Source organism: Heterodontus francisci, chromosome 1 (assembly GCF_036365525.1).
Source record: "Heterodontus francisci isolate sHetFra1 chromosome 1, sHetFra1.hap1, whole genome shotgun sequence".
NCBI classification, from domain to species: Eukaryota; Metazoa; Chordata; class Chondrichthyes; order Heterodontiformes; family Heterodontidae; genus Heterodontus; species Heterodontus francisci.
In genome coordinates, this window is record NC_090371.1 from 14,004,801 (window position 1) to 14,029,910 (window position 25,110).

At 48.7% G+C, this 25,110-nt stretch overlaps 1 protein-coding gene across 3 annotated transcripts in view; it reads right to left on the reverse strand.

Moving 5' to 3' along the window:
* Positions 1–10,116: 10,116 nt before the first annotated feature.
* LOC137367890 (exocyst complex component 6B) overlaps positions 10,117–25,110 on the reverse strand; it is a 755,392-nt gene continuing 740,398 nt past the window's right edge. For all 3 annotated transcript variants that reach the window (XM_068028681.1, XM_068028683.1, XM_068028682.1), the window contains exon 22: positions 10,117–16,353. In XM_068028681.1, coding sequence (XP_067884782.1) covers positions 16,221–16,353 — 133 coding nt within the window. In that variant the 3' untranslated portion in view covers positions 10,117–16,220. The remainder of the gene's footprint in view (positions 16,354–25,110) is intronic.

Here is a 25,110-nt window from a genome sequence, read left to right on the forward strand (position 1 = left end):
ACCTGCAAGTCTTTGGCATGTGGGAAGAAACCGGAGCACCCGGAGGAAACCCACGCAGACACAGGGAGAACTTGCAAACTCCACACAGACATTACCCAGAATTGAACCCGGGTCACTGGAGCTGTGAGGCTGCGGTGCTAACCACTGCGCCACTGTTTCCTCTTGTAGGTGAGTCCAGAACTAGGGGGCACTGTTTAAAAATTAGGGGTCACCCTTTTAGGACAGAGATGAGGAGAAATTTTTTCTCTCAGACGATTATGCAATTTTCGAACTCTCTGTCTCAAAAGGTGGTGGAGGCGGAGTTATTGAATATTTTTAAGGCGGAGGTAGATGGAGGGAGGGTGTTGATACTGGAAGGGATGGTGATTATTATGGAACGAGGGTGTTTATTATGGAGGGGTGTTTTATACTGGAGGGGAGGGTGGATATTATTGAGGGAAGGATGTTCATTATCGAAGGAGGGTGTTTATTATGGAGGGGAGGGTGTTTATTATGGAGGGGAGGGTGTTTAATACTGAAGGGAAGGGTGTTTATTATGGAGGGGAGGGTGTTTAAACACTGGAGGATGTGTTTATTCCATTATGTTCTCCTGGTTTATGTATATTTTCAGTCTGTATGAACCATTAGCTACAATAGTGTGTTGGAGAGGGAGGGTCAGTTAATGGGAAGTGAATCTCATCTCCAAATCAATCAGTGTTATTGAGACAGGAGAGTGGTAGCAAGGGGGCGGAGAGGGGAGGGGATGGGAGCTGTCTTTATTGGACTTGCTCCAACTCCCTTGTGTTATTCCAACACTTGTCCAGTGTCATTTTAAAAAAAAAGTACTTGGCTTCAATTTCCATCTATAAAGAAGTCCGAATGGATGACGGATCACAGTAGAATGAGGCTAGGTGTCTGTATGGGAAGTGGCGGCTCTTTCAAGCTGACTTCTAGGATACGACGTGATAGAGTGTTAAATGAGCACGATGTCTGTAGCCTTTAACCCTGAGCACATTAATTACCAGGGCCAGCACAACCGGTAGTCATTTATCTTCATTACAGCCTTTCACCAGCATCTGTCCAGTGATTCAGAGTCTCCCCAGCTTATCGTCAATATCCTTATGTTGGATGCCTAGTTTAATCGTGCAGGGTGCTGAGGTAGCTGGAATGGATTCGGCTCAGAACAGAGCTTGAGCGACAGACAGGTAGAAAGCCTCAGACAGACCAGGATACACACACACGAGTGAAAGTTGTCATTAAAAGCATCACCGTTTTGATGAATATTACTTCACATTAAATGCAGCTTTTCTTGTTTGAACAACATTGTGATCTGTCGCACTCTTTGCTCATAACTCAGAGTCCTGGCATTTTGCCAGTGTTAAGACGAGCAGGGATAGCAAAACAGAGTGCCAGGTACACACACAGCCATACACTGAGGGTCAGGTACAGACACCGAGGATCAGGTAGACATACTGAGGGTAAGGTACAGAAATGGCCACACCCAGAGGGCTGGATTTAGTAGTAAATGGCGGCCTTTCCGCCTGTGAAGTTCGCAGCCGCACTGCCGCGATTACGCATTGGGCGGCCACTTAGCATAATGATGGCAGCTGTTTCCCCACCCCCCCTTTAATCACATGGCAGGGCTGGCATTAGCAATGCCATTTACGGTATCTCCTGATGTTGGATTGCAAAGTTTAACCCTTCCTGCCCACTGCCCCCCCGCCCCCAACCACAGTATACATTTGCAGAGTTCCCCCTTCCCGTCCCACCCACAGAATACAACTGCTGAGTTCCACCCCTTCCCCTCCCTTTAACGGTACACAGTTGTAGAGTTCCCCCTTCCCCCCCCCCCCCCCCCAACGATACACAGAGCAGAGTTCCAACCTCCCCTCACTTCTGGAGCTTAACCGTGGTGGCAGTGTCCGATGTTGCAACAAATTCAAAGGAAAGCAAGGCCAAAGTTATCTAAACTTTGCAGACACTGAGGACTCTCGCCTCAGGGGAGCCAGCTTTTCAAGGATGGGAAAGTGAAGGCAAGTGATTGCTACACGTTAGGCTGAAGATTGTGAACAGCTGGTAGGATCACAGCGAATTGATTTCTAATCAACACAAAGGTATTTTACATATTTAAATGAGGGTCCTGTCACAGAGCAGCCGAAGTGCCGCATCGGAACATCGCCGCCTCCAGAAAATCAGCCACATTGCTGCCACATCTTCAAACTAGAAGCCAAAGAACCACCGAATCAGCTGTTCACATCTTCAAACCGGAAGCCACAGAACCACCAAAGGAAAGTCACGTGACAACTGAATTAAGCCTGAAGCCAGTCGGGTCACCAACCTCCACATACGCCTTTTTATTTTTCTGAGGCTCTAATTCGACCAATCTATCCTTCCCCACTCTGTAACCTATTTATATGTGTGTGTGTGAAAGTTGGAGTGCATTTTATTATTTTACTTAGATCGGTTTAAGTACAATAAAGTTAACCTCTTTTTGTTAAACTCGAGAAAACCTGTCCAATTGGCTCTTGTTATGATCATGACGTGTAAACAGTTAAACACTCACTGAATTGGCGAGGATATCCACTTCAAAAAGAAATAAACAAGGAGAGGGAACAGGGGAGCCCTTCAACCCCTCCTCACCTGATCAAAACATAACAGAGAGGGTTAATGAGGGAATGCAGTTGATCTGGTGTACATGGACTTTCAAAAGGCATTTGATAAAATGCTGCATAATAGGCTTGCCAGCAAAGATGAAGCACATGGAATAAAAGGGACCATGGCAGCATAGATACAAAGATACAGGGCTGCATTTTAAAAGGCCACCATCACGGCCTGTACGCATTGGGCCCACATTGGTGGAGCCGCCGCAATTCCAAAGGCAGCGGCTCATTTCTATGTCCGGGGCAGCCGCCACCACCCCCCCCACCCCGATGACCTGGAGGGTGGTGAGTGAGCCGTCGCTGGCAATGGCATCCGGCGCCAATACACAGGCGCCAGATCCATTTTTAAAGGGCTTAGAGTACCAAATGAAATGATAAATTTTTCAAGGGCCAGTTAGAGTACATTGCAAAAAATGAATTAAAAAATCTTCCCATGCCCTCTCTCATTGCGTTTCCCCCCAACCAACAATGGTATTAAACCTTATTTCCCATTCCCCCAGAAAACCTACCGTCATTAAATTACCTTCCTTGCCCCACCACCCTCCTTCCAAGTTTAGACCCTTTGTGTTTTACACCTTCCCATCATCCACCCCCCCAAACCAATCCGAGGAGTTTCACCCCGTTCCCCCCTCTCGCATGGAGAAAATCACTTCCTCCCCCCTCCCCACAGGAGTCGCGCCTCATTTTCCCAAACGGGGATTCGAAGGCGTGCCACTACTAGCTGTCTGAATGAAGGTCAGTGTGGTGATTAAGGAGCAATTAATTCAGGTAGGTAAATTAATTTAAATATGGAAATGGTGGTCCCATCGCTGAGTGACAGGGCGGCCGCCACGAGGCCTCGCCACTGAGATCGGTACGGGGCCTGTTGGCATTGGGATCGGTGGTGGATGTCCTCTGTTCCTATCTTCACTGCCCCCGCCACTGTTCCCGGCTTCAGAGAGGCTTTAAAATCCATCCCATAGCCTTACAGATACAGACACACTCAGATTTTCTTTTAATAATTAATTTAAGGGATATGGTGTTACTGGCAAGGCCAGCATTTATTACCCATCTTTACTCACATTTGAGAAGGTGGTGCTGTCGAAGGAACCTTGTTGATGGTGTTTACTGCTGCCAGTGTGGCAGAGGGAATGAAAGTTGAAGGTGGTGACTAGGGTACCGATCAAGCGGGCTGCTTTGTCCTGGATGGTCAATCTTCTTGAGTGTTGTTGCAGCCGCACTAATCCAGGCAAGTGGCGAATATTCCATCACATTTCTGACTTGTGCCTTGTAGATGGTGGACAGGCACTGGGGATTCAGAAGGTGAGTTACTTGCTGTAGAATTCCCAGCCTCTGATCTGCCCTTGTAGCCACAGTATTTATGTAGCTGGTCCAGTTCAGTTTCTGGTCAATGGTGACCCCAGGATGTTGATAGTGGGGGATTCAGCGATGGTAATGCCATTGAATGTCAAGGGAAGATGGCTAGATTCTCCCTTGTTGGAGATGGTCATTGCCTGGCACTTGAGTGGCAATAATGTTACCATTTTTATCAGCCCAAGCCTGAATGTTGTCCAGGTCTTGCTGCATTTCTACACAGACTGCTTCAATACCTGAGGAGTCGCAAATGGTGCTGAACATTGTGTAATCATCAGCGAACATCCTCACTTCTGACCTCTCCTCATTCAGTTTTTTTTTACAATGTTTTGGCTTCTAAACTCAAGACTGGCATCAGTAAATCGCAACTTCCTCATTTTTCTTGAATTCTCCTCCACCCTTTTTATCCTTGGCCCTCCACCGATGTCCTTATCCCTTCAATGTAGGCCTCGGCCTTTCACCATGGTCATTAGCCCTTCAATGTAGGCCTCGGCCTTTCACCATGGTCATTTGCCCTTCAATGTAGGCCTTGGCCTTTCACCATGGTCCATAGCTCTTTAATGTAGGCCTTGGCCTTTCACCATGGTCCTTAGCCCTTTAATGTTGGCTTCGGCCTTTCACCATGGTCCTTTGCCCTTTAATGTAGGCCTCAGAATTCCACCATGGTCCTTAGCCCTTCAATGTAGGCCTTGGCATTTCACCATGGTTATTAGCCATTCAATGTAGGCCTCAGCCTTTCACCATGGTCCTTAGCCCTTCAATGTAGGCCTCAGCCTTTCACCATGGTCCTTAGCCCTTCAATGTAGGCCTCGGCCTATCACTGAAGGCCTCTGCCCTTTATTGTAGGTCACAACCCTTCATAATAGATTATGATTCTTCACCTAGGCTTCTGAATAAAATATATGATTTTTTCTGCTGGTGACAGGTGATGTGCTGAGACATTCACAAAATATTTTCAACTTTTGGTTGATTGTACGCACCTACAGTAATTAGTTTTGTTCTGAACAGGGCAGAGATCCACCTTAAATGAACGTTCTCATCAACAGGGTCTCCATTGACTGTTTAAGAATATGCAAGGAATTTATTTCCATCAGATTTGTGTTATTAATGTGGATTGAAGTGCATTAACAGATTTTATGGGCAATGGACCACAGTGTCAGGGTCTCATTAGTGAGGAATGACCTAAATATACAACAGAATAAACTCCCACTCTTTTCCACAGAAGCAGTTATTAACTCACACATAGCTAAGAGCTGACTCCAGCAGGTCACTTCACTGCAGAGTGTCCGATTGAGCCATACAAAGCACAGATGTCCCAACTTCAATCCTCAGTGTGAAATAAAATAGATTTCTGGGAATACTCAGCAGGTTAGGCAGCAACGAGGTAACATTTCAAATCTGTGACCTTTCATCAGAACTGGCAAAGGTTAGAAAGGTTTGAGCAAGTGAAAAGGGGGAGGGGGAAAGAACAAAAAAATGGAAGGTGTGTGAGAGGGCAGGAGAGATTAAATGACAAAGATGTCACTGAACAAATGCAAAGGGAGTGCTAATAGTTGTGTTAAAAGACTAAGCATTAGTCCAGAGAGAGTGTCAATAGCAGAATAATGAACAGCTGTATCCAAAACCAAAAACCTGAAAAAAAAAGTTCAAGACAAGCTCATGGTGAATAAAATAAAATAATAGCAGTTATGCTCTGAAATTGTTGAACTTAATGTTGAGTACAGAAGGCTGTAGAATGCCTAATCAGAAGATGAGGTACTGTTCCTGGAGCTTGCATTGTGGTGCGCTGGAACACTGCAGCAGGACAAGGACAGAAATGTTGGCATGGGAGCAGGGTGGAGAATTAAAATGGCAAGCAGCTGGAAGTTCGGGGTCGCGCTTGCGGATTGAGCGGAGGTGTTCCGCAAAGTGGTCACCCAATCTGCATTTGGTCTCCCCTATGTAGAGGCGACCGCATTGTGAGAAGGAAATACAGTACAGTACACTAAATTGAAAGAAGTACAAGTAAATTGCTGCTTCACCTGGAAGGGGTATATGGGGCCTTGGATGGTGAAGAGAGAGGAGGTAAAAGGGCAGGTGTTACACCTCCTGCGATTGCAGGGGAAGGTGCCATGGGAAGGGGACGAGGTGTCGGGGGTGATGGAGGAGTGGACCAGAATGTCACAGAGGGAATGTTCCCTTCAGAATGCTGACAGGGGAGGATGTGTTTGGTGGTGACATCACGCTGGAGGTGGCGGAAATAGCGGAGAATGATTCTTTGGATGTGGAAGCTGGTGGGGTGGAAAGAGGGCAAGGGAAACTCCTGTCGCAGTTCTGGGAGGGCGGGGAAGGGGACGGGCAGAAATGTGGGAAGTAGGCGGATACAGTTGCAGGCCCTGTCAACCACAGTGGTGGGGAATCCTCGGTTGAGGAAAAAGGAAGATTATATATCAGAAACACTGTTGTGGAAGGTTGCAACATCAGAACAGATGTGTCGGAGGCGGAGAATCTGGGATGGAGTTCTTACGGGGGCAGGGGGTGAGGAAGTGTATTCGAGCTAGCTGTGGGAGTCAGTGGGCTTACAATGAATATTAGTGGACAGTCTATCCCCAGACATGGATACAGAGAAGCTGAGGAGGGGAAGGGAAGTGTTGGAAATAGAACATGTGAAGGTGAGAGAAGGGTGGAATTAGAAGCAAAGTTGATGAAATTTTCCAGTTCAGGGCGAGAGCAGGAAACGGCACCGATAGTCATCAATGTACCAGAAAAGAGTTGGGAGAGGGTGCCTGAGTAGGACTGGAAGAAGGAATGTTCGGCATATCCCACAAAAAAAAAAGCATAACTGGGACCCATGCGGGTACCCATAGCAACACCTTTTACTTGGAGGAAGTGAGTGGAGTTGAAGGAGAAGTTGTTTAATGTGAGAACAAGTTCAGCCAAGTGGAGGAGTGTTGTGATGGATGGGGAATGGTTGGGCCTCTGTTCAAGGAAGAAGCGGAGAGCCCTTAGAACGTCCTGGTTGGGGATGGAAGTCTTAAAGAGATTGGATGTCCATAGTGAATCCTCAGTCTGATGTGCTGTTCTTAGTCAAAGTGTAAATCATGGGTTGAAGTGGTGTCTGAGGGGTGATGGTGGGGAGGGGCTAGATATTCTAGAATTGGACACAACACCCCTGGGCTGGAGAAGAAAAATGAGCCTGAATATCAGCCCCTGATCCAGAAACACCTGCCTGATAGTTGAGCGAACAGTGTTATTGGCAGACCAATACGATCACCTCTCATTCTTCGAAACCCCAATGATTATAGGCCCAACCTGCTCAACCTTTCCTCATAAGGCAACCCCTTCATCCCAGTAATCAGCCTAGTAAATATTTTTTGAACTGCTTCCAATGCAAGTTTATCCCTCCTTAAGTAAGGAGACCAAAACTGTACAAAGTACTGTGGTCTGACCAATGCAGTGTCCAGTTGCAGCAAGACTTCCCTACCTTTATACTCCTTTCACCTTGCAATGAAGGCCAACATTCCATTTGCCTTCGTAATTACTTGCTGTACCTGCATGTTAATGTTTTGTGATTCAGATACAAGGATACCCAGATCCCTCTGTACCGCAGGATTCTGCAGTCTCTCTCCATTTAAATATTTTGCTTTTCTATTCTTTCCGCCAAAGTGGACAACCTTACATATTCACATATTATATTTCATCTCCCAAGTTTTTGCCCGCTCACTTAACCTATCTATATCTCATTGCAGACTTTTTGTGTTCTCCTCGCAACTTGCTTTCCTACATCTCTTTGTATTGTCAGCAAATTTGGTTACAATACACTCGGTCCCTTCATCCAAGTCATTAATATGGACCATAAATAGTTGAGGCCCCAGCACTGATCCCCATCGTACTCCACTAGGTACAGTTTGCCAACCTGAAAATGCCCAATTTAGCTCGACTGTCTCCTGTTGGTTAGCCAATCCTCTATTCAGGCTAATAGTAACGCCCAACACCGTGAGCACTTATCAACACCTAGAGTATTTCATGCATTTTCTGTTTCTTATTTCCAGCATCTGCAGAATTATGCTTTAGTACCATGAGCTCTTATCTTGTGTAATAACCTTTTATGTGGCAAATTCCTTTTGGAAATCCAAGTATGCTACCTTGACTGGTTCCCCTTTATCCACCCTGCTTGTTACATCCTCAAAGAACTCTAATAAATTTGTCAAATGTCTCCCTTTCATAAAATCATGCTGTTTGATTGTATTATGATTTTCTAAATGTCCAGCTACTACTTCCTTAATGATGGCTTCCAGCATTTTCCCAATGACACTTTAGACTAATTAGCCTATAGTTTCCTGCTTTCTGTTTCTCTCCTTTCTTAAATAGGGGTGTTACATCTACAGTTTCCAATCCGCTGGGACCTTCTTATAATCTAGGGAATTTTGTAAGATTATAACCAATGCATCCACTATCTCTGCAGCCGCTTCTTTTAAGACCCTAGGATGCAGGCCATCAGGTCCAGGAACTTCAGTCTCATTAGTTCTCCTGATACTTTTCCTCCAGTGACAGTGATTGTTTTAAGTTCCTCCCTCCCTTTTGCCCATAATTCTCTATTATTATTGGGATTTTTTTTGTGTCTTCTACTGTGAAGACAGATACAGAATACTTGTTCAAAGTCCTGCTATTTCATTGCTTCCGATTATCAATTCCATCACTACCAGGAGATAAGAAGACTGGTGGTGTGCTGCCTAAAAGGGTGGTGAAAGCTGATTCAATTGTAACTTTCAAAAGGGAATTGTATAAATCCACAGGCTGAATGACCTCCTTCTGTGCTGCACCATTCTATGAATGCAGCACAACAGAACAGGTCAGGCTGAGTTTCATACAGGTGTAAGTTGCCTTACTCCCACACCATTTCCTTTTAATCTTGCCTTCCCTGTAACCTGCAGTTGACCTCTTAAATAATAGAGCTGCTTTCAGACTAATCGGAAGAAAATTCTTTATGGATTAATAGTCTCTGGCAAAGGTTGGTAGAACTAATTCAAAGCCTATTTGGTCACTTCCCTTCTAGTTGCTGATTTTTATCCCATTCTTCACATTCACTCCCTCAACCACCGACGCACAGTGGCAGCAGTGTCTACAAGATGCACTGCAGCAACTCACCAAGGCTCCTTCGACAGCACCTTCCAAACCTGCGACCTCTTCCACCTAGAAGGACAAGGGCAGCAGATGCATGGGAACAACACCAACTGCAAGGTTCGGGTTTCCTGTACCAATGGGCCCAGCAAAAGGCATTTTGAGATGAGGGAGTTTTCAGAATCAGTGGACATAAACTTTTGCCAATATTAAAATTCAGACTGATTAGCCTCAGCAACAACTGGAGCAGATTGCAAGCAAGGACAGATGAGGCCAGGGCAAGATTAATTTAAGAAACATGCGAAATGATGTGATGGGAAGATTGTAGAGTTACATATTCTGATGAATGTCATCAGGGATGAAGTTTTCACAGTCATTTTTTTCCTGATACCAGCCCTCAAATTACCAGATTTACTGAATTCAACTTGTCAGAGTGGGATTTGATCTCACATCTTCTAGGTTGCTAGCTCAAAGACTTGTATTTATATAGCACCTTTCACAACTTCAGGATATCCCAAAGCCCTGCAGTGCCATTAAGTAATTTTTGAGGTTTAGTTACTGTTGTATTGTAGGAAATGTGGCAGCCAATTTATGCACAGCAAGCTCTCACAAGTAGCAATGTGATGATGACAAGATAATCTGTTTTAGTAATGTTGGTTGAGGGATACATATTGTCTAGAACATTGGGAAGAACTCAACTGCTCTTCTTCGAAATAGTACCATGGGATCTTACATGTCCATCTAAAAGGGCAGATGGAGGCGTCTCGGTTTAACATCTCACCCAAACAATGGCAGTTCCAACAGTGCGGCATTCTCTCAGTATTGTACTGGGAATGTCAACCGTGTCTGGCGTGCAACTTGAACTCATGACCTTCTGTCTCAGAGGTGAGAGGGCACAACCAGTAAACTACCATACTGCATTGAGTTAGGGGGAGAATGCTCTTGAGGCATCGATTGTTCTTTGTTGTTGGTGAAAATTGTTTTCAAAGACTGAAATGTGTGGAAAGTAATAGCAAAGAGAGAGTTGGCCACCTAAGCAGTTTTATTTTGGTCAACCCTGGTACTGTACACTGAGAGGAGCAAATCTTTCCCACGATAATTTGCATCTTGCATATGGGTAACAAGCAAAGAAAATTATTTCTCCCCGTTTGTTCACTTCCTTTGTAAATTCCGCATCTGTGCAAAAAGAAAACACCTGTGCAATTTTCAACAAATAGAACATTTGAAAAATAAAAAAAAAACAGAAACTAGCCACCTAGCAGCCTGATGGCAGGCTGAGAACTAGGAATGCATTGGTAAACATGACTTGGAGTAATACAATGATTATACAGTTAGTAAGCAACCCTCCAGTAAACCCAACTCTTACCCTGCAAATCAAGTATGCAGCTCTTCTTTATATAGTGGCCTAGGATACTGCAAGCGGTGTTCACCGAGAAGTTCTATATATACAATCTGTATGTGTTTAGATATACCCCTTTAACAGCATATTAATTAAAAAAAGCAATTATGGCTATACTCTCCCCAACTGCCCACCCCATCTAATCCCGGGTCAAGCCCGCCCGTCGACAAATAGCATGACAAAGTGGGCGGCCTTTCTGAGCGACATAATTCGCTCAAAGCATTAGCAAATACAAATGTTAAGGGAAAATAGATTCTGGAAAATATACAGCCAGCCAATCAGCATCTGAAAGGGAGAATAGTACACTCAGTGCTCTGTATCTTTCGAAAAGAATCTTCAAGATGACTTAATTTAGGTTTTTAAGGGTGGACATATTTTAAAAATTAAGTCTGGAGGAAGAAAGTAAGTTAGTGGGAATTTCTTCACCCATAGCAATAAAAGCCAAGGAATAAGTTACCAAGGAAAGACTTTGAAGTGGGCAGTGTAATTGCAGTAACGAGACAATCAGGTATGTTTCAGGAGGGAAACAGCATTGAGGTGTACGATGATATGAGATTGAGGGATACGGTGGTTAAGGGATTCAGGGATAATGCACAAAGGGATTGAGGGATGTGGGCAGAAGAAGTTGAAGGATATGGTGGGGAGAAATGGTGGTGAAGGATTGAGAGTTGTGGTGGGAAGGAAAAGATTGAGAGATAAAATGAAGAGATTGGTGACAAGGGATATGGTGAGGAGAGATTGAGGGATCTGGTGGGATTGATAGATATTGTGAATATGAGATTGAGATAAATAATGAGAAGAGATTGAAGGATGTGGTGAATAAGAGATTCAGTAATTGGGGATTGATGAATTTGGGTTGATATGTGAAAAGGGTAACATGGCTTGTGGGGTCTAACAACCATTTCCTGTTCTGTTCAATCTTGTTGATATTGTTGATTTTAGTTGATAACATTAACAGTTCTCTCTCATCAAATACTGACCCCACTCCTTCAAATGTGCCCCTCCTCAAAATAAAATCCTTGACCCATCCGTCCTTGCCAACCACAGTCCCATTTCCAACCTGTTTCCTCTGCAAAGTCCTTGAATGTGCTGTCGCCTCCTAAATCTGTGCTCATCTTTCCCAGAACTCCATGTTTGAATCCCACCAATCAGCTTTCCACCTGTCGCAGTAGCAAAACATCTCTCATCAAAGGATGAAATGATATCCTACGTGACTGACAAAACTAAACTATCCCTTCTTGACCCGTCTGCAGGCTAGGCACAGCTGACTACACCATCCTCCTCCAACACCTCTCCATCAGCCAGCTGGGTTGGGCTGCACTCACTTGATTCCATTTTTATCTATCCTGTCGTAGCCATACATTTACTTGCACTGGCTTCTCCTCCTATTCTCGCAGCATTACCTCTCATGTCCCCTAAGGATCTATCCTTGGCCTCTGCTATTTCTGAGCTACATGCTGCCAATCGCCTACATCATTCGAAAACACAATGTCAGTTTCCACATGTATGCTGATGACACCCAGCTCTACCTCACCACCTTCTCTTTTGATCCTTCCACTGTCTCTAAATTGTCAGATTGTTGTCTGACATCCAGTATGGGATGAGCAGAAATTTCCTCCAACTAAATAATGGGAAGACTGAAGCCACCTCAAACTCCATTTCCTAGCCATCAACTCTATCTCTCACCATGGTGAGTATCTGAGGCTGAACCAGGCAGTTTGCAACCTTGGTGCTCTAGTTGTCCAAGGTGAGCCTCTGACCACATTTCTGTGCCAACACTAAGACTGCCTATTTCCATCTCTGCAGCATAGAAAGATTTACAGCACAGATGGAGGCCATTCGGCCCATTGTGTCCACCTCCACCCCTACCTCCGATCACCTGCACTCTGGTTAGTTTCCCATGTTCTACCTTCTGTAAACTTGAGGTCATCCAAAATTCTGCTGCCTGTGTTCTAACTTGCACCAAGTCATGTTCACATGTCACATTGTGACCTAGTGACTTTCCGTTAAACAATGCCTCGATTTTAAAATGTTTTCAAATCCCTCCATAGCCTCGTCCCTCCCTATCTCTGCAATCTCCTCCAACCCTCTGAGATATCTTCACTCCTCCAATTTTGGCTTTTTGAGCATCCCCGATTTTTATCATTTACGAACATACGAATTAGGAGCAGAAGTAGGCCTTTCGGCACCTCTAGCCTGCTCTGCCATTCAATAAGATCATGGCTGATCTGTGTGTCTCTAATTCCACATTCTCATCTACCCCATCAACACTGGCAGCCATGCCTTCATCTGCCAAGGCCACAAGCTGTGAAATTTCCTCCCTAAACATCTCCCACATCTCTTTCCCCCTTTAAGACAGTCCTTATAATCTACATCTTTGATAACCTTTTGGTTATCTGCCTTAACATCTCCACAGTGTCAAATTTTGTTTAATAATGTCCCTTTGAAACACCTTGGGAAGTTTTACCACATTAAAGGTTCTGTATAAATACAAGTTCTTCTTGTTGTTCCCATCAGTCCTTAATCATAGTCCACCGCATCTGTTCCACGTCTTGCCTCTTTCAGATGCTGACTGCATAAACCCACGACTTCCTGTTCCTTTAAAAGTTTCTGATTTCCAAAATTCGTAGGGTTTTATTTCTGTCCTGTTTATCTCGTTATTACATATACAGTTGGACATCTAATGCTGCTTGCAGTAGGGAGTAAGAGGTCACGACAGTCTGTAAAGAGGTTTCATATTAACAATCAAATATGCCTTGCACCAGGCTGGTAATCTCGAAGAAGAAAACACTTAAACAGCAATGAGAATCGCCTCAGTCAGTAACATCATCTTAAGAGTTAGTATTGATGGTAAAATGAAACTGTTCCATGACTGGGGAGTGCATGTATATTCTCTCCTTGGTCATCGTCTCCCCAACTCTTCTGAAGGTGTCGACTCTTGCTAGGCTCCAGTTCCGCCAATGCAGGCTGTCCTCAAGCTCCGCCTGCCCAGAGAGTGGATCGATAGGCAGGATTTTGGATCGTGGGAGCTTCGCAGACAAACCTTCGTCCAACTCCCACGCCCAGTTCCAGCACTTGAAGAAATGAGTCGTGGGATAGGACGAGTCAGAGAGCCAGTCATTGACCTGAGCGCCTGGAGGTCAATGAGAGTGCAACTTTACTGGAGCCCTGACCAAGTGGGAATGGGGTGGGTGGGTGGGTTAAACCCGGCCACCTTCCAGCTCTGGATGACGCAGCTACTCCCAGAGTAAATACGTTGCTCCAGTGAACAGCTTTTCACTTTTTTTTAAAAATGTAGGTGTGTTCCAGGAGAGCCAATTAATCTAGCCGTTGGAGTCACTGCTTTTTAAAAAATAATTGGGTGGCTCACTTGGCGAGGCGTTGCCCTTTGATCTCTGAGGCCAAGCTTGCAGCTCCATGTAGCTCCCATAAGTTGGCACTCTAACTCCTGACAGGTCATAGCACTTTGGCTGGTGTGGCAGAATGAAAAATTTCACAGCAGTGGCAGTGGGGGGGGGGGGCGCTCTCGAGAGTTTGGGGCTGAAATACCGAAATGAATTTTGCATCTAGGCCCATACTGTGCCTGTTCACCTAGCTGTGTCTTATATGTCAACAATCAGTGCTTGCAATGGAAGATTTTCCATTTGCTGGTATTAAGGTTGAACAAGCACAAAATTCACCAAAAGACAAATGTGAAAACATCACTTGCTAATGAAATGTAAGATAGATCCAGACAGTGAGACGGGGCTCAAGACGGTATCTCCACTGATGTTAATCCAGCTTCCTCCCACTTTTCACTTCTGTAACTCGTCCTAACTTAACACATTACTATTTCATTTGAGCTATGGTGATAGGTTGTCTTTCATCAGGAAGTTCCTGGCACCGAATCTGTGCTTGTCCACCAATGGGGGTGGTTAAGCAGAGTCACTCTGAGGGTCAAATTGACTGAAGCTGACACAGCTGGTAAGGGCAGGCTCAATCATCCTGACATCCAAGCCAGTTTGTCAGACATAATTGGCGATTTGGCCACCCAGTCTGGCTCAGTAACGAGCAGTCGATGGGCCGACCTGCCACTCACAGCATTCTTCCAGCTGGCTCCATTTGGACAGAGATGGCAATCAGCTAAAGGGAAGTGTGGTCCTGACTGGACAAACAGCAGGAAGCTTACTACTGCTCTGTGCTGGTGAACTACATACTTTCAGTTGGTTGTTTAGTTTAGTTTAGAGATACAGCACTGAAACAGGCCCTTCGGCCCACCGAGTCTGTGCCGACCATCAACCACCCATTTTATACTAATCCTACACTAATTCCACATTACTACCACATCCCCACCTGTCCCTATATTTCCCTACCGCTTACCTATTACTAGGGGCAATTTATAAAGGCCAATTAACCTATCAACCAGCAAGTCTTTGGCATGTGGGAGGAAACCGGAGCACCCGGAGGAAACCCACGCAGACGCAGGGAGAACTTGCAAACTCCACACAGGCAGTACCCGGAATTGAACCTGGGTCGCTGGAGCTGTGAGGCTGCAGTGCTAATCACTGCGCCGCCCACAGGAAAACACAAGGTCCCTGAGATATGGCTCTTGCCAAACTCTGTCTAAGCCTAGTTAAGTGTGGTCCCTACAGGCAGAGTTTGCATACTCCATATCTGCCTGTGTGGCTTTGGAGATTCAAAAGTGATGAGCTTCCTTGCATTCAAAAAGAGGTCCTCCTCCGTACCCTGTATTACTGACTGTATCTCTACTGATGTTAATCCAGTTCCCGTGCACTGTCACTCAGTAACCCCTCTCCCCAGCACCCTATATTACTGACTCTACCTCCACTGACATTAATTCAGCTCCCTTGCACTGTTAAACTCACCATTCCCTTTAAAATAGGACTCTATAATGTCATCGGTATTCGCTAATATACATTAGAAAATAAGGCATTATGAACAAAAAAATTTGTTCATATTTTTTGGTGATACCAAGGGTTCATTTCCAAGGGCGCTGTCACTTGAAAGTGGAACTGTGAAATGCGTTCAGCAATCAGTGCAAGATATCTGGATGGAAAGAGAATTCCAGTAAATGAGTGAGTTAATGAGTGTATTTGGTGGCATATTGCAATGAGGAGGATGCAAGCTGCAGCTCCACTGGATGAAGGTTGGCTTGGAAGGACGGCAGGAGAGAGAGAGAGGGGAAGAGGATTTGTGAATGAGGAAAGGAGCATTATTCAGTCATGTGGCCCAGGTTGAAGGTCAATATCCAGAATTTCTGTGGACACCTCCCCAATTTCCAGTGGGTCCTAAAGTCTCATCTAGGATTTAGAGATGGCAGATCTGTGCTTTGACCTGCTGCGCAAAATCTGCTCATCCAAACAAAAACCCCATAAAGTATTAAGAGGTGTAGTGTTTCTCTCACAAAAGGAACACCATGTCCATAAAGCAATCAGCAACGCCACATGTGTCTGCAGGAGGGATACCAAACAGCGGAGTTGTCCTTTACCTTCACAGCAGCTTCACGATGCCTTGCGGGCAGTTTGCAACATTCCGCAGCGAGTTTGTAAACAAAGCAACAAAAAAAAAGTTTGTCAAACACTTCTTGTCCCTTTAAAGGAGTGGACTGGTCTCAGTTTCTATGGTTGTAGTGGCAAATTCTGCAATATCCAGCAATATGTTCAATTAAGAGGGAGGAAGGGAGGGAGGGAGGAAGGGAGAGAGGGAGGGAGGGAGAGAGGCAAGCAGGTTCAATGCTGTTGGGACATGCTGTTGATCAGACTCCTGAGCTGCTTTGCCACCGTATCTATGAGCTTCTGCTTGTCCCGTTCGTTCTTGCGAAACTGTGCAAAGACATTGTTCTTCCGGCTGGTGTCTTTCATTCTGGAAAAGAGAATCACAGCATGTGGTGAAAAGATGTGGCTCCTTTTTAGAGCCATTAAACGACTCAGAGCGCATATTCCAATCAATCAACCTGAACCAAATCGGGAGAAACTGCGCCACTGTACATTTTTGAATGGATAGAAAGTCACACCTTGAAATATTGTGACCCTGCAATCAGAAAATCTTTTCTGTTATGACACTGTCCCATTATTCACCACTGAGAAGTTTGCCAATTAACACAATCATAGAATACAGGGTTATGTTACTGGACCAATACTCCAGAGAGTGAGAGTTCCAAACCCACCACGGGAGTTTGAGAATTTGAATTCAGTTTGAACAAAGTGAAAAATAAAAAGCTGGTCTCAGTAATGGTGAGTGACCAAGAAGCTGTCAGTCATTGCAAAAACTCAACTAGTTCACTAATGTCCTTTAGGGAAGGAAACCTACTGTCCTTTCCGGTCTGGGCCTATATATCCTACATCAGTGTGTTGACTTTTAACTGCCCTCGGAACACTCAGTTGTATCAGCTCCTTCTCAGCAAAATAAGTTGTCTACCAATGACACCCAAATCATTGAGGGGGCAATTTAGAGGGTGCTTTTGTCTGTATGGTATTCTATTTTTTTTTTACTGTAGAAACCCTTGTTATGAAAGTAACACATTATTATTCTTAGATCTGCAATTTCTACTGTCCAAATTATTCAGCAAAAAGGGCCATTGTGCATTGCTAATGAAAATGAACATGCTACATTGTCTCTCTCTCTCTCTCTGTCTCTCACACTCTGTCTCTCTCTCTCTCTCACTCTCTATCTGTCTCTTACTCTGTCTCTCCATCTCTGTCTCTCTTTCTCTCTCTCTTTGTTTATTTCTCTATGTCTCTACCTGTCTCTCATTCTCTCGCTATCTCTGTCTCTGTCTCTCTTTCTCACTGTTTCACTCTCTCTCTCTGTCTCTATCTCATTCCCTCTTTCTCTCTGTCTCCCTCTCTCTCTCCCGTCTCTATTTGTCTTTCTCTTTCTTTGTCACTCGCTCTCTCTTTCTCCCTCTCTCTCTGTCTCTCTCCCTCTATCCTCTCCCTCAGAAGTCGAAATCCCCTCAGCTGCAGCCTTCACCTCTTTTCTTTCTGACCAGTCAGGATTAATAATTTTGACACAGCCTCTGAATTAACCCATTCATTACTGAAAGATGCTGCTTCTGCAAACCACAAATTGGTATAAAACACAACAGAGCTGTGAAAAACTAAAATGTTTTACCCCTGTCTGTTGGGGGACAGTGCAGAGGGAGCTTTACTCTGCATCTAACCCCGTTTTTTTTTTCTGTATCTATCCCCCGTTTTTTTTTTCTTTTTTTTTCCAGGTGACCTTTATACCCCAGGCCCCTTTTATATATTTTATGTCGAGGGGGCCTTTATTCCTCAGGCCCCCTTTATACATTTTTTATGTCGAGGGGGCCTTTATTCCTCAGGCCCCCTTTATATACACACTTATATTTTTAAAATAACTTTATTAAAACCAGATAAATAAACAAAAAAAACTCAAATTAAAATGCCATTCTCGGCGTCGACGATGCACTCCAGTCCCTGTGGTGCCCACCGGTCGCGGAAGGCCTCAAGCGTACCGGCGGACACCGCATGCTCCTTTTCCAGGGACACCCGGGCGCGAACGTAACCGCGGAAGAGGGGCAGGCAATCGGGGAGGACGGACCCCCCCGACGGCCCGCAACCTGGACCTGTGAATTGCCACCTTGGCCAGGCCCAGGAGCAGACCGACGAGGAGATCCTCCTCCCGGCCCAAGCCCCTCCGCCGCAGAAAGTACAGCTGGCCTGGGAGTCCGTGAACCTACTTAAAAGCCTATTGCACGGGACTGCTCTGTGCAGCACCCTCCACCCCAGGTCCCCGATGTAAAGGGGGAAGACTCCCGCGTAGAGAGACCTCCATCGGGGTTTCCCCTCGCCGCCAGATGGCAACGCGGACCGCCAGGGCGTGTCCGGCCGGCTGACGAGGGCGAGGAAGTGGAGAGTGTGCAGGAGCAGCCCGTACAGGAAACCCCTCCGCGCCGATTGGAATGGCACGGAGGGCATTTCCGAGAGGCGGCTCGGGTTGTGCGGGACCGGCTCCCGAGGAGGGTTTCGGGGCCTGGGTCCGATGAGCAGTTCCGGCCGAGCGGGGGTCAGCTTCCTCCCAAGCCCCCTTGCCACCCGCAGTGAGGGACGTCCCGGGGGTTTCGGCTCCTCCTCGGCCCACCGGACGGTCCCCGGAGTCGGCCACCCGGACAGCCGAGGCGCTCACCTCCGCCCGTGGGGGAGCACCCTGACTGGAGGCGACCATGTTCCAGACTCAGAATAGATCCCGGTAAAAGACAGGCAACTCCCTCAGATAAGCGAGGCTAACGGACTCCACCGGGAGCTGCGTGTCGTCTTGAAGGCAGTGACACTGGCGGAAAAGACACGTCGCCAGCGCACACCATCTAGGAGGACGCTCGATGTACAGGTATCTCTGCAGGGTCCGAAGGCGGAGAGTCGCAGCCTGGGTGCGGACGCACACCAGCGACTGGCCGCCCTCCTCAATCGGGAGACTCAGGACCGCGGCAGAGACCCAGAGTTTCCTCTTGCCCCAGAAGAAATCGACGAGTTTCTTCTGGATCTTGTTGGCAAATGCAGGGGGCGGGGCCAAAGTGACCAACCGGTACCACAACATGGAGGCCACCAGTTGGTTTATGACCAGCGCTCGGCCCCTGTAGGAAAGCACTTGGAGCAGTCCTGTCCAGCACCCCAGCCGAGCGGTGACTTTCGTCTCCAACTCCTGCCAGTTTGCCGGCCAGGCTTCCTCAGCGGGGCTAAGGTGGACTCCCAGATAGAGGAGGTGTGTGGTGCTCCACGCAAAAGGTGTCATCTCCTCCGGCAGGGAGTCCACCCGCCACTGACCCACCAGGAGTGCGGAACATTTCTCCCAATTGATCCTCGTGGAGGAAGCGGCAGAAAAGGTCTGCTGGCAGTCGCGCATCCTCCGCAAGTCAATGGGATCTGTAACCGCGAGGAGCACGTCCTCGGCGTAGGCCGAGAGGATGACCCACATGGCCGGCTCACGCAGAGCCAATCCCGTCAACCTCCTGCGAAGCAGGCACAAGAAGGGCTCCACGCAGATGGTATACAATTGGCCGGACATGGGGCATCCCTGACGCACTCCTCTCCCAAAGCGAAGGGGCGCCATCAAGGACCCGTTAACTTTGATTAGACACTGCGGCGGCGTACAAAATTCGGACCCGGGCCACGAAATGCAGCCAGAGTCCGAAAGCGCGCAGAGTCCCGAAAAGGTATTCATGATCCACCCTGTCGAACGCCTTCTCCTGATCGAGGGAAAGAAAGGCGACCGACTGACCAGTCCTCTGGGAAAGATGGATCAGGTCCCGGACCAGGTGGATGTTGTCCTGGATGGACCAGCCCGGGACCGTGTAGGACTGGTCGGGGTGGATCATGTGGGCCAGCACGGAGCCCAGGTGGGTAGACATAGCCCGGGCAAAGATCTTATAATCCGTGCTGAGGAGGGAGACCGGACGCCAGTTTTTAAAGCAGGTGCAGATCGCCCCTCTTCGGCGGCAGGACGATGACCGCCCTGCGCCACAAGAGGGGCATCTTCCCGGTCGCCAGGCTTTCCCCCAGGACCCGCGCGTAATCGTCCCCCAGGACGTCCCAGAACGCCCTGAGGAACTCCACGGTCAACCCATCCAGTCCTGGGAATTTGCCCCTTGAGAGCTGGTGGAGGGCGCCAGTCAGCTCCGCCAACGTGAACGGAGCCTCCAATCCTTCGGCACCCTCCGGGCTGACCTGCAGCAGGTCCTCCCACAAAACTCTGCGCGCATCCTTGCTGGACGGATCCGGAGAGAACAAAGCACTGTAATAAGTATGGACCAGGAGGCCCATTCCCTTCGGATCCGTGATGGAGGATCCGTCGTGGGCCAGCAGCTCGACGAGCTGCTTACGGACCCCCGCCACTTTTCCAGCGAATAGAAGAAGGGTGAGGCGCGGTCCAAATCTTCCAGGATCTGGATCCGCGACCTCACGTACGCGCCTCGGGACCCTATGAGCTGCAGGTCCCTCAGCACGCCCTTCTGCCACAGGGCCGGGTCCACGACGGCATGACCGAGGCGGGACTCCAAGTCGTGCACCTCCCTCTCAAGGCGCCCGATCACGGCCTCCCGCCTCTTGGTCGACCCCTTCGCGTACTCCTGACAGAAGATGCGGATGTGAGTCTTGCCCACATCCCACCATAGCCTCAAGGAGGGGAAGCCCCCCTGCTTCCTTCTCCAGTCGGCCCAGAATCGACAGAACGAGTCCCGAAATCGCTCGTCCTCCAGCAGCCGGTTGTTAAAGTGCCAGTATGCGGACCCCGCCCGCGTGCGGAACGGAGTGAACTCCGCCCACACCAGGCGGTGGTCCGAGCACGGTACCAGCCGCATGGAGGCCGCCGAGACACGGGAGACGTACGCCTGCGAAAAGTAGAGGCAGTCGATTCGGGACCCTCCTCCTCCAGACCTCCACGTGAAGGCGCTGGAGTCGGGATGGAGATTCCGCCAGACGTCCACCAAGTTAAGAGAGCTGATCAGTCCCCTCAACTTCTCCACCGACACTTGGCCGCGCTGGGGACCGGAACGATCCCCCAACTCGAGGCTGCAGTTAAAATCCCCCGAGGATGATGAACTCGCTGCTATTGATGGAGCTCAAGAGAGCGGACACTTCTTCAAAGAAGTGCGCTTGCAACGCGCCGGGCCTGGGCGCGTACACGTTCACAAAGTGGAGCGGCACGCTACCCAGGCGAACGGCGAGGTGGAGCAAGCGGCCCGGCACTAGCTCCTTGACCCCCAAGATCTCCGGCTGAAAAGTCGGGGCCAACAAGATAGCCACCCCACTAGAAATAGGGGTGAGGTGACTCATGTAGACCCCATCCTGCCACTCCAGGAGCCAGGTGGCTTCGTCTCCCGGAATGGTGTGGGTTTCCTGCAGAAAGCTCACCGTGTATCTCCCTTCCCTAAGGACTGAGAGATTGTGAAATGAGCGGTGAGACCCCCTGCTGCCGTTGATGTTGAGGCTGGCTTTGGTTATCTTCATGTCAAAGGTACTTAAAACCCGTCACCAACACTTCACTGTGAGGAGGGAGTGGAAGTGCACCTGGCCCTCCACTCCCCCAGCAACCCATTGAGGAACACATTAAAACGGCACCTCTCAACCAGTTTCACGCCATCGTGCTTGCCCGCTTTCTTAATGGCGGCACGGACGGACTGGATAATCAGCGCCAGATTCGACCAACGGCTGAGGGCCAGCTGAACTTTATTGCGGCAACCCCTGCAAACTGCGAGGAAATCCCGGAGATCCACCGTGGGGATGAGGGGAGATTCGGTGGGAGGCACGAGGGACTCCACCACCTCACTGGCGATGGAATCAAGGTCATCCTCCGTGCCCCACACCGAATCCCCATCCCCCTCCGGGTCGTCACCGCCAGCGGCCGACACATCCACCACACACTGTGTGGCGGACATCCCGGCCGTGCCAGCTGGTCCTGCCTCCGTCACGATTCCACCCCCAGGATCGATGGCGGAGGAGTCCTCTCTGGGTTCTACTGTGAAACTGGAGCCTGTGGGCGCCAGCAGTTCAGGACCCCCCTCCACACCCGTCCCCAGGCCAATGAGTGGTCCAGGGGAGACAGAAGTTCCTGACTCCGGAAATCCAGCCGGAGCCGAGACCAGAGGCGGAGAGAGGAGGCCAACTCCCGCTCCGACAGCACCCACAGGCCCAGCAGATGGGACAGCATTCTCGGTTATGACCGGGTTGGGTGTCTCCTGGTTGGTGGAGGGCTCCAGCTGGTAGGGCCGACCCTCTGGGGCCTCGCCCTCCCTCCCTCTCAGGGCACCCGACCCAGTGGCAGTGGCAGAATGGGTGGCGTCCCCAGGCTCCCCCACCACAAGCAGGGCTTCACTGGCTTCCCCCGGAGGGGCCACATGTACAGGTGTCTCCCCCTCCCCTCCATCCTGAGGAATAGGGAGCTCCTGCCCAGACTTTGCAGCCTTGATGGTGGTGGTGGTAAGGGGAACCTGAGGACCCGAAACAGGAGACAGCTCCCCTCCAACAGATGGACCCTGCACCTCAGGGCCCCTTGTTACCTCTGTGGAGGGGTGCCTTCTCCTCTTTTTCCCACTAGGACGCGGAGGCTCAGAGACCTCCATGTCATCAGAGGCCTCCGCACCCTCCTTTTTGTTCTTTTTAGTCACCCTGGGCCTGAGCCCAGCCCTGGGACAGGTGGATTCCGTGGGAACGGGCTTTGGGCTGAGCTCAGGCTCGGGTTGTGTCAAAGTGTCCAGGGGACGCGCCTCTTGATGTTTCTTTTTTCTCCGCGTCTTCCTTTCACTCGGACGGACACTCCCCTCCCCACCGAAGGCTGTGAAAACCACAGCCTCCGGAACCGACTGAGCGGTGTCTGTTGGATGTGTGGGGGGAGTGGGAGGAGGTGCTGTGGAACCATCTTGGGCCGGGAGGTTGGGGCAGTTCTTACGAACATGCCCCACCCCCTTGCAGACGTGGCACCGCGCCCCGTCCGAGGTCCAAAAGACGCGGTAGGCCGTCCCCTGGAACTCTACACTGAAGTGGCCCTCCAAGACCTCCTCCCGTGCCAGCTGCATGAATAGCTGGCGGTGGAAGGAGTAGACATGTCGGAGGCTGTGCTCCCGAAGACCGAGCGGGACTGGGTTGATCCCCAACCTCACCTCCCCCAGATGGTGTAGGTGGGGGAGGAGGAGCCCATCAGGAATGAAGGGTGGGACATTTGACAACATTACCTGCTGTGCAGTGGCCCCCAGAGGGTCCACTGGCAGGAAAGTCCCACCCACTGTGAGCTCCGTCCTTAGGGCAAGGGACACTGCCCGCTCGGTCTTCAGGAAGAACACAGCCTTCCCATACATCTTTGAGGCTGCCACAATGGCCGAGGGGCCGACAACCTCGGCCATTGCCTTAATGCAAGCCTCAATAGTCATGGTAGGGTGGGTGTAACACTTAACCCCATGCTTTGTTGTCAATATTCTAAATGGTGACGGGGCCACAGGAGCGGCTGCTGCAGCATAGGAGGGCACCGCCACCAAACAAGGCTGTGAAGGCATAGGGTAGAAGAGTCACGTCCACCGTGGAGAGAAAAATAAATAAAAATTGAAATCGAGAAAATAACAAAAAACAAATTATTGCAAAAAGCAAAAAATGGACAGACTGGAGGGTATGGCTAGGGAGAGAGGCTGAACGAGAGGAGGATCAGGAGGAATCAGTCTCTTTGCAGGTGTTAATGCAGGCAGTCATAGAGAGATACAGCACTGAAACAGGCCCTTCGGCCCACCGAGTCTGTGCCGAACAATAACCACCCATTTATACCAATCCTACATTAATCCCATATTCCCTACCACATCCCCACCTTCCCTCAATTCTCCTACCATCTATCTACACCAGGGGCAATTTACAATGGCCAATTTACCTAGCAACCTGCAAGTCTTTGGCTGTGGGAGGAAACCGGACCTTTTGCTGGTCTTCCAGTTGGTAGTGGGAAGGGGTGCGATGTCTTCACCTGGGACAGCTGTAGCTGCCCAGACACACTCTGCTTCCGATGTGCTTTACAAAGTTAAGAGAAAGTCTCTTCACCTGGGCAGCTCCAGCTATCCCAGGCTAGCTCGTTGGGGTGGGGAGGGAGCTCCCTGTGTGCAAACACCAATACAAATACAGGGGCCCCCTACTGGATTTGGCAGCCCCACCCAAGTCTTCCAGCCTCTTCTCCCTCCCCCAAACAGTCCAAACTTAAGAGTTCTTCAGGTGCCCTGACACCCACCTCTCCAAAACAATTGCAGCCTTCCTTGATGGTTTCTCTCCACTCTGCATTCACCTCTCTCCACTTTCTCCAATTACTCCAGTCTCCACTCTGCAGTTGCTGCAGCACAGGTGCAGCTGCTCCCCCTGATTGCTGGCAGGAAGTGCTCCAAATTGCCCAGCCAATCCCAGTGCTGTACCTGTCCTGGGAGTGTTTGATGAGACAGTGTAGTGGGAGCTTTACTCTATCTAACTCATGCAATACCTGTCCTGGGAGTGTTTGATGGGACATTGTAGAGGGAGTTTTTCTCAGTATTGGATCTGGGAATACATGAATTTTAAAATAATTTCTTTACACAAAGGTTGGTTAGAGTTTGGAATATCCTTCACAAACTGCTGTTGAAAAGGAGTTCTCAAAAGGTTATAAAAGGGAAAGAGTTGCTGGAAAAAAGATATGAGGAATGAGGAGAGTGGAATTAAACTGAAGGTTCATGTGGAAAAAAATGGGATGAATAGCAGTTTTTTATTCATTCATGGGATGTGGGCATTGCTGATAAGGCCAGCATTTATTGCCCATCCCTAATTGCCCTTGAGAAGGTGGCAGTGAGCTGCCTATATGAACTGCTGCAGTCCATGTGGGGTAGGTACACCCACAGTGCTGTGAGGGAGTTCCAGGATTTTGACCCAGCGACAGTGAAGGAACGGCGATATAGTTCCAAGTCAGGACGATGTGTGACTTGGAGGGGAACTTGCAGGTGGTGGTGTTCCCATGCATTTGCTGCCCTTGTCCTTCTAGTTGGTAGAGGTCGCGGGTTTGGAAGGTGCTGTCTAAGGAGCCTTGGTGCATTGCTGCAGTGCATCTTGCAGATGGTACACACTGCTGCCACTGTGCGTCGGTGGTGGAGGGAGTGAATGTTTGCAGATGGGG